The 12,027-nt window shown below is 47.6% G+C and overlaps 1 protein-coding gene across 1 annotated transcript in view; it reads right to left on the reverse strand.

The window, feature by feature from the left end:
* LOC140719694 (potassium voltage-gated channel subfamily KQT member 4-like) overlaps positions 1–12,027 on the reverse strand; it is a 180,582-nt gene that overhangs the window by 148,246 nt on the left and 20,309 nt on the right. Inside the window, exons 5-7 of the mRNA XM_073034493.1 lie at positions 9,995–10,120; positions 4,586–4,696; positions 3,107–3,202 (exon numbers count right to left, since the gene is read on the reverse strand). Coding sequence (XP_072890594.1) covers positions 3,107–3,202; positions 4,586–4,696; positions 9,995–10,120 — 333 coding nt within the window. The remainder of the gene's footprint in view (positions 1–3,106; positions 3,203–4,585; positions 4,697–9,994; positions 10,121–12,027) is intronic.

Consider the following 12,027-nt stretch of genomic DNA (forward strand, 5'->3'; position numbering starts at 1 on the left):
TTCACTGCACAGTACGGTCGGGAGGCCCAATCGATTCACCGCACAGTACCGTCGGGAGGCCCAATTGATACACCGCACAGTACGGTCGGGAGGCCCAATCGATTCACCGTGCAGTACGGTCGGGAGGCCCAATCGATTCACTGCACAGTACCGTCGGGAGGCCCAATCGATTCACCGCACAGTACGGTCGGGAGGCCCAATCGATTCACCGTGCAGTACGGTCGGGAGGCCCAATCGATTCACTGCACAGTACGGTCGGGAGGCCCAATCGATTCACCGCGCAGTACGGTCGGGAGGCCCAATCGATTCACCGCACACTACGGTCGGGAGGCCCAATCGATTCACCGCACAGTACCGTCGGGAGGCCCAATCGATTCACCGCACAGTACGGTTGGGAGGCCCAATCGATTCACTGCACAGTACCGTCGGGAGGCCCAATCGATTCACCGCACAGTACGGTCGGGAGGCCCAATCGATTCACCGTGCAGTACAATTGGGAGGCCCAATCGATTCACTGCGCAGTACCGTCGGGAGGCCCAATCGATTCACTGCACAGTACCGTCGGAAGGCCCAATCGATTCACTGCACAGTACCGTCGGGAGGCCCAATCGATTCACCGCGCAGTACGGTCGGGAGGCCCAATCGATTCACCGCGCAGTACCGTTGGGAGGCCCAATCGATTCACTGCGCAGTACGGTCGGGAGGCCCAATCGATTCACTGCACAGTACGGTCGGGAGGCCCAATCGATTCACTGCACAGTACGATCGGGAGGCCCAATCGATTCACTGCACAGTACGGTCGGGAGGCCCAATCGATTCACCGCACAGTACCGTCGGGAGGCCCAATCGATTCACTGCGCAGTACGATCGGGAGGCCCAATCGATTCACCGCGCAGTACGGTCGGGAGGCCCAATCGATTCACTGCACAGTAGGGTTCATCCCTCCTGCTGCAGGTTGTTCAAGATTCAAGATTGTTCCAGTACGGAAGTGTAAGGGAAAATGGAATAATTGTTACTCCAAATCCAAAGGGGCACAGAACAATCCAATAAGGTAAAGAACACAATAAATGTAAGTACATAAGATAGTGTATATACATACTAGGGGTGATTGATAAGTTTGTGGCCTAAGGTAGAAGGAGTCAATTTTAGAAAACCTAGCACATTTATTTTTCAACATAGTCCCCTCCTACATTTACAGCCCAGCGGTCATGGTGCATACGGATCTTGGACCTCCAGGAAGTGTCCACAGATGGGTGATTGATAAGCTAGTGGCCTAAGGTAGTAGGAGATGAGTTATACAGCTCTCGTTACATGCACATGCAGGTAAACTCTTTCAGTGATTATGCAGCAAGTTTGAAGTTAATAACTCATCGGGGTGATTGATAGGTTCGTGGCCTAAGGTAGAAGGAGATGAGTTATTAACTTCAAACTTTCTGCATAATCACTCAAAGAGTTGTCCTGCATGTGCATGTAACGAGAGCTGTATAACTCATCTCCTACCTTAGGCCACAAGCTTATCAATCACCCATCTGTGGACACTTCCTGGAGGTCCAAGATCCGTATGCTCCACGACCGCTGGACTAAGTGTGTAAATGTAGGAGGGGACTATGTTGAAAAAAAAAAATGTGCTAGGTTTTCTAGAATTGACTCCTTCTACCTTAGGCCATGAACTTATCAATCACCCCTCATAGGTCCATTATACTACATATCCATAAAGGGAGGCACAGGAGTGACTCAGTCAGGAAATGATAAAGTGGTAGTGGTGGGGGTTGTGGAGAGGTGGGATAGCGGGTGGTGGTGTTGCTCAGACTTACTGCTTGGGGAGAGTACCTGTGTTTGAGTCTGGTGGTGCTGGAGTGGGTGCCTCTTCCCTGATGGGGCAGGGACAAGAAGTCCTTCAGCAGGGTGGGTGAGATGCTTCATGACGTTACCAGCCCTCTTCTGGCACCTTTCTACATGCCTTTGATGGCAGGTCGGCTGGTGCAGTTTTGACCACTTGTAGAGCCTTACTGTCCGATAGGATGCTCTGCACTGCGCATGTGTAGAGGGACGTGAGTATTGTTGTGCATAGTCCAGCTGTCCTCAGCCTCCGCAGAAAGTAGAGGCCGTGACAGGTTGTGCGAAATGTGGACTCGCTTGCTGCTACTGCTGCTGTACCGCCATTGTAAAGAAGAGGGTCAGTTATGTCAGTTCTTCTGAAGCTGGTAATCATCTCCTTTGCCTTGTTGATGGAGAAAGAGGCTACTTGCCTGGCATCAGACCTCAAACTCCTCTGCCTCCTCTCTGTAGCCCATCTCATTGTTATTGGTGATGAGATCCACCAACGTCGGGTCAGTGGTGAGCCTGACAATGCGATTACTCGGCATTTGGCCAGGCATTTGTATTTGAGCAGAGGTCTAAGCACACAGCCCTCAGGTTATCTGGGGCTTGTCTGCAGCAAGCCGGTAATGGAAAAGGAAATGGTTTGAATTCATCGTCAAGTCATCCTGAGTTTGTCTGGAAAGGTGCCGTCTCACTGATCAATCGGATACGGTACAGCGGACACTGCCCAAGATCTCACTCCTGATCTCAGAGAGCTTGGACATGTGCTGGTGACCATGAGGTCAGCCAGATCTTATTCAGCAGTGGGAGCAGTTCAGCGACAACCCTGCCAAACCGTTTTCCTTGATGTTCTACGATAATCTGTGATTAACACATTGTGATCTTCAAGCTACTCATTTGAAGTGGACCATTGATAAAAACCCTCAATAAACAAAGTCATCAGCAATATTTATATCCATAAAGGAGAGCTTGCTACGTTTCTGCTACAACTAGTCTTCTCACACTCAGTATGGATGACTCCCACTGCAATCCTCCCATCTCCTTTCAGAATTGTCCCGCTGTAAGGTACTCGAGCCTTTGGCTTCTTCCTATAATCCTGCAATAATCTCTGCTTGTGGCCTCTCCACTGCAGTAGCAACCAGTCCTGAAGTGACCACTCCTACCCACTTCCTAGCTCTGAGCCTGGTTTCACAGCCTGAAGCTACTGCTTGAGCACCTCACTGGCCTGTTATGACTGTGTCACGGCATCGGGCGTTGCCAAGCGAATGCCCAGTTCTGCACTCACCTGAATGAGGTTGGCCGCAGGAGTTCTCCTTTTCTCAAAGTGCTTTTGTCGATGTTGTTCTTGAACTTTCAGGGCAAACCCCGAACCCAGAATTCCCTGTGGGCAACAAATCTCCATGAATCACGAATCGGAGACCCAACCATGGTCCACATCGAACAATGTCAGTACCGTCGGTGACGCGGTGGGAAACGCGGACCCGGCCGTGGTCCGCATCGAACAATGTCAGTACCGTCGGTGACGCGGTGGGAGACGCGGACCCGGCCGTGGTCCACATCGAACAATGTCAGTACCGTCGGTGACGCGGACCCGGCCGTGGTCCACATCGAACAATGTCAGTACCGTCGGTGACGCGGTGGGAGACGCGGACCCGGCCGTGGTCCGCATCGAACAATGTCAGTACCGTCGGTGACGCGGTGGGAGACACGGACCCGACCGTGGTCCACATCGAACAATGTCAGTACCTTCGGTGACGCGGTGGGAGACGCGGACCCGGCCGTGGTCCACATCGAACAATGTCAGTACCGTCGGTAACGCAGTGGGAAAAGGCTGCTGTCAAACACACTGAATAATGCTCTGTCTATCTGACCTTGATTGCTTATTTGAGGTCACTAACTTTTCATGGAAATGGCTTCACCACAGATAGCATCCACCCTTTCCAACTCAAGCATCAAACTGAAAGTGACGGTGGTGTAATTAATCATGGGCCTTGCAGATAGAGGAAACAAACTCAGCTGACATCTGAGCAGTTTTCAATTTCCACTGATTGATCTTCCTCTGCATGGCTGACACCAAGTGCAGGTGTGCCCCCCTTCCTCACCTGAGAGCTGCGTCACTAGTATGGCACCGCACTGCATTAGAATCCTAACTACAACTGCTTGGAAGGAAAAAAAAGGAGTCTCAAGTTATGTTTGTTATGACCTGTACCCTTGGGTCTGGGATTAGGAATGGACATGAGGTTGTGAGCCAATGGACCTTTGAACTACGAGGTCAGGCAGAGCAGGGCTGGGGTTGCAGTGGCTCCAGTGGTACATCTGACCCCTCAAAGTCACTTGACTGTGCTGAGTCCCCTCTCCAGCAGGATTCCTGCCGGTGCTGAACAAGGACGTGCAGTCCCGTCCACCAAGGGCGGGGCAAAGGCAGACTCAGTCCTAACTTTCAAAAGGGATGTAGAGGAGGGAGACTGCTTGGTTTGGTCAAGTGAAATCAGGCCAAGTGGTCACTTCCTGCGGAATGATTGTCACTCCCCTCGCTTATCCAATTCCCAATATCATCAAGAAAAGCCCAACTTCCTGAGATCGCAGGTTCTACATGGGATTTGGGAGGTTTGAGATAACTCTGCAGTGAAAAGTTCAAACTCAACAAAACCCATGAAACTAAGAAAGCAAAATGATTTAACAGCAGAAAGATAATATCCAATTTATTTTAACTAACGGCCTTCCATTTGGTGGAAGCTTTTTATAGTGGTGGGTCAATACTTACAGCTGGGAGAGCGAAGAATGAGACTCCTAACAGCGCAAATCCCGCTGCCAGCATCCGGCCCAGCCACGTCTTTGGCGTTTTGTCACCATAACCAATTGTCGTTAGTGTAACCTGTCAAGTTGGAAAGAGATAATGTTGAATTATCTTCCCGGATCAACCTCATATTGTCAATCACACTTAGCTCAATCACACATGAGGAGAAATGGGCTAAGGAAGTTTGGAGAATTGTTCAGATAAATATTAATATCCACTGGTCTGTAATGGACTTGTTCGAAAATAATATGGAATGGAATCAGAGTAGTGGAAACACTCAGTAGGTCAGGCAGCATCTATAGAGTGAGAAACAGATTTAACATTTCAGGATGGAGAAACTCGATCCAAACTCCTTCAAAGTTCTGTAATATTACTTCTGTTTCTCTTTTGTTGTTTCAGATTTCCAGCATCTGCAGTTTTTTTTCTGATTTTCGGACCATGTCCAAGTATGGCCTGGTACAGAGAGGAAACTAAACCCACTGAGGTTTTCATCACAGGACTTTATCAAAGACCGCACAGATGCCATATCGGAGGGGTGTTGACGAGACAGTCCTGGGAAAGTGATGCTACTGAGCATCACTGGTTATGGATACTGAAGAAGTCCACAGAGTTCTTTCTGTGACTTAACTACACTTGCATTCTCTAGCTATTGTTCAACATGGAGACGCAGTGACTGATCAGCTGAGGGAGAATGCAAGGTGGGAATCAGAAGGAGGACACTTACCCACGAGTGTCCTGAACCTATGGAACTTCATGGAATGGCAACGGCTCTTCCTGTAACCACAAGATACTGCAGAGATACCACTCAGTATGTCACATCAGTCTCTCCTCCATAGACTTTGTCTATACTTCTTGCTATCTCTATAAAGGAGCCAACATAATCAAAGACCTACCTGACTTAGACATTCTCTCTTCTCCCTCTCCCATCAGGCAGAAGATACAAAAGCCTGAAAGCACGTTACACCAGGCTCAAGAATAACTGTTACTCACCCTTTATAAGAGTATTGAGTGGTTCCTTGGTTTGATAACATGGGCTCACCTTCCAGGGAGTCTCAAAGAACTATATGAATTATGAAATATTTATTCAAATACTCCCTTTGCTTATTACTCACATACCTCTTCTGAGCCAAGATCCCTTCTCATTCCTCCACTGATGCTAACCTGTAGGGTTAGAGCTAACCACCACCTGCCCTGTCCCTTCCCATCCTTAAATGTCCCATTTAGCCTGTCTTCCCAAAATATTATTCCTGGAGGGTTTCTACTTGGTATCCTTGCAGCTTCATATCTATATGGTTCTTAAATCAAATTCCCTCTGTTTGTGCCACCTTTGTTACGGGTGACCTTATTTTGGGAAGTGCCAACTTTTCCCTTGTGTGAGTCTAGTTGCTGGTGAACCTCTGTGCTCACCCTCCCTGTTTTGCATTACTGTTTGCATTCCCCATTTCACCAACAGCACCTTTCCCTTTCACCTTACCTCCCTACCTAGTCTTGCTGCTTTAAACTGTCTGCCCACTCGGCCACTCAACGATTTTACCCAGGAGGGAATGATGGCGAATTGGAGCAAATAAGAGAGAAGCCCACTCAAAACACTCAAATTCCTCATCTTGTGTTATTGTTTCCCCAGCGCTATCTTGGTTCTCAGTGGCAGAACCTGGTACTTTCCTGGGGTCAGTGAACCTCACCTCCCAGTTGGAGACTTTGAAGTCCTTGGGACCCAATACAGAATTCAACAGTTTCAGATAACCAGCCTGTCCTGTTGTGACTGAACTTGTTGATGCAATCTGAAGAGCAATCAGAGTTCCGGATCAAAGCCCGAAGGTTGATAAGAGGTCCGGAGGTCAATTGGAGGTCTGGATCAAAGCCCAAAGGCCAATTGGAGGACCAGAAGTTGAGGCCTGATGCCCTGAGCCCTGAATCTGTAAACCACTGTGAGTCTGCTGAGGAAGTTGGGGCCCAGTGTCTGCAAATCCATGAGCCCTCTGGAGGTTGGAGGCTGAAGACAGCCTGTCCTGGGGTAAGAGAACTGTGCATGTGCATAGGGAGGTAGGAACGGGGCTGGTTTCGCTGTGGTAGCTTTTTGCTTGGTAGGTCCTGTTCTGTTGTGTTTTAAGTTGTTCTGACAAGTATTGTAGTCATGTTATGTTGGTGCCAGAATATATAGTGACACTTGCAGGCTGCCCAAAGCATATCCTTTAGCGTGCTGGTTGTTAATGCAAACAACACATTTCATTGTATGTTACCCTGCGATAAAGAAACCTGAATAAGAAATCTGAACTCTGAGTTAGTTATAACGTAAGGTTGTTCATCGGTCAAATCTTCTCTCTACAAATGCTGAGTATTCTAGCTTTCAGATTTCCAATGGTTCCTGAGCTCAATCTCTCCTGGTTCCAGCACTGTTGTTCCTTTGTCTCTCTCTGTTACGTCACTCCTGCAGAGAAGTCCTGCCTCTTTGGCAGCTCAGCTGTTACTTGGTCATCTTAGCAACGAGGTCTCCATCATATCACTGACTCAACTGCTCTTCTCTCCACCCCTCTCTCTTCAGCAACTTAAAACATTTGTTTTATCAATTTGCGACAAAGGGTGCCCGACCTTAACTCTGACCTGTTGAGTTTTCCCAGCATTTTCTTTTGTTACTGCATATTTCCAGTTCCTGCAGTTTTTTTTGCTCTTCAATTGAAGTCAGCTTGTAGCTCTGAAATATGAACTAAGACTCAGCAGGTCAGACAGTGACTGTGAAGAGAGGATCAGAATTAATGTTTCAGGTCAAAGACCCTTCATCAGAAGTTGGAAAGAGTGAAAACAATTACTTTTCAGTTGCAGAGGAGATGGGATGGATAGGACAAAGGGAATGTCTTTAATAGGATGAGGCCAGGGGCATTGTGGGTATAAGATTCAGTGGCTATCAGGTTTTCTAAAGGCACCTAGATGGTGGTAATATGGATTTTAAAAATAGCATATTGATAATAGGACATGCCAGCAGGTTGACGTACTAACAGAGAGAGCAAAGTGGTGCCAATATCCTTGTAAATGGAACCTATTGGCTGCACAGCAGTTATGCCAGTCAGTGTGTAGAAGCAGCTCTTTACTGGGGATGAATGCCTCCTCCAATCAGAGCCAAGGGGTCATCCCTACCTGAAATGTCAGCCAATTTTACCAGAATACCTTTGAACGGTTGTCTTTCTTTCCATGGAATTGGGGTGGGGCAATGCTAAGACACATTGGCTAATAATCCACTATTTTAGCCAGGTAACCTTTTCCATCTCCTGCTCACCAATACAGGGTAAAGCTAGTCCACATTGTTCCACTGCTTGGAATGAATCATAGTGGGAAGCCATGTTCAGTTTCAAATTGCCCAAACAGCACACATCATTGTCCAGATAACTTGGGCTCTATGTTGATTAATCACACTACACATAGCATCTTGCACAAGTTCCAGATCTGTTTCCCTACCGTCCACCTGATCAGCCTATGGATCTGGCAGGCTGAGATGTCCCACCACAGGTTATAAAGCAAGGACTCCTGGATCACTGACCTTTCCCTCTTCTCATATTGTCTGAAATAGCTTGCAAGGTGCTGGAGCAACTCAGTGAGTTGTGAGGGGACGTTTCTTGTTGAGACCCTTCACGAGGAGTGATAACCAGTATAGAAAGGGGTGGAGCAAGAGATAGGTGGTGATAGGTAGAACTATGTGAGGGATGTGTGTGATAGGCAAATGAGGAGGGAGATTGGAAATAGCTACAGAGGCTGGGAGGGGAATAACAAAGGGCTGAAGATGATGGAATTGGATTGGAGAGGAAGGTGGAACATGGAATAGAGGGAGGGATATGCTGAAAGGAACCAATGGAAGGAGTGGAATGGACAGATGGAGATGCAGGGGAAAAAGAAAGAGATGTGGTGATGGGGGCCAAGTGGATTAAGATGAGAGACAAAAGGGACAGGTGGGGGAGTGGTCGCTCTAAGTTTCAGAATTCAGTGTTCATGCTGCCGGGTTTGAGACCGCTGGAGGTTAAGATGCAGTTCCTCTAATCTGCATTTAGCTCTGACCTGGCATAGCTGGACACCGAGGATAGATGTGTCATAGAAACATAGAAAATAGGTGCAGGAGTAGGCCATTCGGCCCTTCAAGCCTGCACTGCCATTCAGTATGATCATGGCTGATCATCCAACTCAGAACCCTGTACCTGCTTTCTCTCGATACCCCCTGATCCCTTTAGCCACAAGGGCCATATCTAACTTTCTCTTAAATATAGCCAATGAACCGGCCTCAACTGTTTCCTGGGGCAGAGAATTCCACAGATTCACCACTCTCTGTGTGAAGAAGTTTTTCCTCATCTTGGTCCTAAAAGGCTTCCCCATTATCCTTAAACTGTGACCCCTCGTTCTGGACTTCCCCAACATCGGAAACAATCTTCCTGCATCTAGCCTGTCCAATCCCTTTAGAATTTTATATGTTTCAATAAGATCCCCCCTCAATTTTCTAAATTCCAGTGAGTATAAGCCTAGTCGATCCAGTCTTTCTTCATATGAAAGTCCTGCCATCCCAGGAATCAATCTGGTGTCGATGTGGGAATTTAAATAGCTAGCACTGGGAGATCCAGGGGTCTAGAGTAGATGGAGCAAAGGTGCTCAGCGAAGCTCCAGATTCACTTCCCTCTTGTCTTGCTCATCTGAGATGTTGACTCTGATTCTCTCACCATACCCGCTGCCTGACTTACTGAGTATTTCCAGCAATTTTTGTAAACTGTCACACAAATAACAAGTGAAAATTGCTCGGGTAATGCATCTGCCTATTAACACGACATCAAATCAGGAGAGCAAGCTTTATCGAAACATCTGAAACAACTATAATTAACCCACATGTCATCTTAGCATATGGGGCTGTTAAAACCTCAGTTCACTCAGCCTATTGGAGGCATGTCACGCAACAACACATTTTAGCCACAGATTTCCAGAGGGACATGTTAATCTGACACCTTTGGTTGGCAAACACAACTAATAAATAGCTGGTAATTAGTGCGTAAAACAGTGTTTACCCTGTCTCTCTCTCTCTCTCTCTCACACACACACACACACACACACACACACACACACACTCTCTCTCTCTCACACACACACACACACACATTCTCTTTGGCTTTGACAGAACACAGTCTGCCTCGTCACTACCTCTCTGAGATCAGGTCAGGTGTACACTTCACCTCAGCACACCCAGCCCTGAACCTTTGCCGGTAAAGGCTGTTCACATCCTGTTGTTAACCTACCCGCACGCTGGGAGCAAAGAGCAAGCTCCCAGCTCATTAGTTTGTTCTCACATCACTAGCAAACACAGGGCACTTGAAGAGCAAATTACACGAACAGTACTGAGTCTGGACTTACTGTTCCCCACCAGAGGGAGTCTGCGTATGTCGAAAATTCTGTATTATCCTCCTTCTCAGCCAGGTAGACAAGGAACGAGGAGAAAATGAGGATTAAGAATCCAATGTACCAGGCTGTGATCAGCTCCTGCAACAGAATAACTCAACATCTTAGTCTAATGCTTCAAATTTTAATAAATCATTTCAAACAAATAGATATTTCAAGGTGCCTGTACACTGGTTGGGGTGAACATCACTGTATGAGTGACTGAGCTATCCATACTGGGAAAGCCACCAAGTTCTTGTGAGGCAATGTCGCACGAGGTTGGGCTTTTCTCTTTGGAGTGAGAGGATATCAGGCAACTTGATAGGGGTGTATAAGATAATGAGAAGCATAGTTATTAGTGCGGACAGCCAGTATCTTTTTCCTCGGACAGCAGTGGCCAACACTGGAGAATATCCGTTTAAAGTGAATGGAGGAAAAGTTAGAGGAGATGTCAGGGCTAAGTTTTCGCAGACAGAGTGGTGGATGCCTAGAACACACTGCTGGGTTGGTGGGTAGAGTACAAACCACCATTGTCTGTAAGGAGTTTGTACGTTCTCCCCATGATTGCATGAGTTTCCTCCGGGTGCTGCGGTTTCCTCCCACAGTCCGAAGACGTACCGGTTAGAGTTAGGGTTGGTGGGTTGTGGGCTACGTTGGCACCGGGAAGTGTGGTGACACTTGCGGGCTGCCCCCAGCACAATCCTGGGACTATGCACAGTATGTTTTGATGTTTCGGAGTACATGTGACAAATAAAGCTACTCTTTGCGATCGGAATATCTGGACGACTCTCTGATGGGCACAGAGATGTAAGGAAAATGGAGGTTCATGAATTGAGTAGGAGGGAAGGGTTAGACTGAAGATGGAGTGGGTTTACATAGGTCGGTAAAACATCATGAGCAGTACTGTGCTGTACTACTCTAGGTTCTAGGTGCTACTTTCTACCATGGCTGATTTCACTGGGGCAGCGAGTGTTTCACAGTCACCAACTGCGAGGGGCATGTATTTCTTCTACTTGCCATCCGGCTGTCCCTCACAGGGGGATGTTTATATTGGAAACTGAGCAGTTGACAAAAGCCTTTGGATAACCATCCTGAGCTCACACATACACTGCACTTGGAACCGTTACTCTCACTATGTCGAAGGATGCTTTCGAGTCGATTTCCAAACTCTGCACGCAGAGGCCGTAACTTCCAGCTTGACAGTTCTTAAACAGAACCGAGGGAAATGTAGAGGCAGCACTCACCATGGGGGCTTGGAGTTCTCTGCCCTCACTGCGAGGCAGGTGACTTTGATTTGACGTGTCATGGATACAGATCTGGCAGCTCATTTACATCTCTCACAATGTTAATTATTATTAACACAAGAGATTCTGTGAGTGCTGGAAAGCCAGAGGAATGCACACAAAATGCTGTAGGAACTCAGCAGGGTATGCAGTATCTACGGAAATGAATAAACAGTTGCCATTTCTGGCTGAAACCCTGCTTCAGGGTTAATTATTATAAACTTTAAGGAAAATAATAGGGGGTACATTTGATGGGTGGTTGGGTCAATGAGTTGATGGTTATTCAGTTTCTCTGTGGGTTGGTGTGTCACAGGGATTTTCGTGGGTTTGTGGGTCAATGGAGCACCGTGGAGCCGATTGGGCTTGGCTGGGCTTCATTTAGCATGGGTGAAGATACCAGCTGACTGGGGGGGGAGGGGCAAGAGGGGGAATTGCTCTATCCTCTGGAACTGCCCCCAGAGGAGCAGGAACAGAGTGTTGATCTTGGCCATCTCCCCTGTTCCACATAAAACAATCTTCCCTCAAAGACGTTCCTTGTCACCTCAAAATACTCACAAACACTCCTAAACAAATCCATGCTGATTGCCTGTTGCTTGAGTAAACATCATCCCTCAGAACTTTTTCCTATAATTTCCCACCATGGGTATCAGTTACTCCCTTCTTTAGCAATGGTAGAGGGCCAATTGCCCCTGGTCATTTGGGAGGCAGAAAACCGGGCAGTCAGTA

Source organism: Hemitrygon akajei, chromosome 32 (assembly GCF_048418815.1).
Source record: "Hemitrygon akajei chromosome 32, sHemAka1.3, whole genome shotgun sequence".
NCBI classification, from domain to species: Eukaryota; Metazoa; Chordata; class Chondrichthyes; order Myliobatiformes; family Dasyatidae; genus Hemitrygon; species Hemitrygon akajei.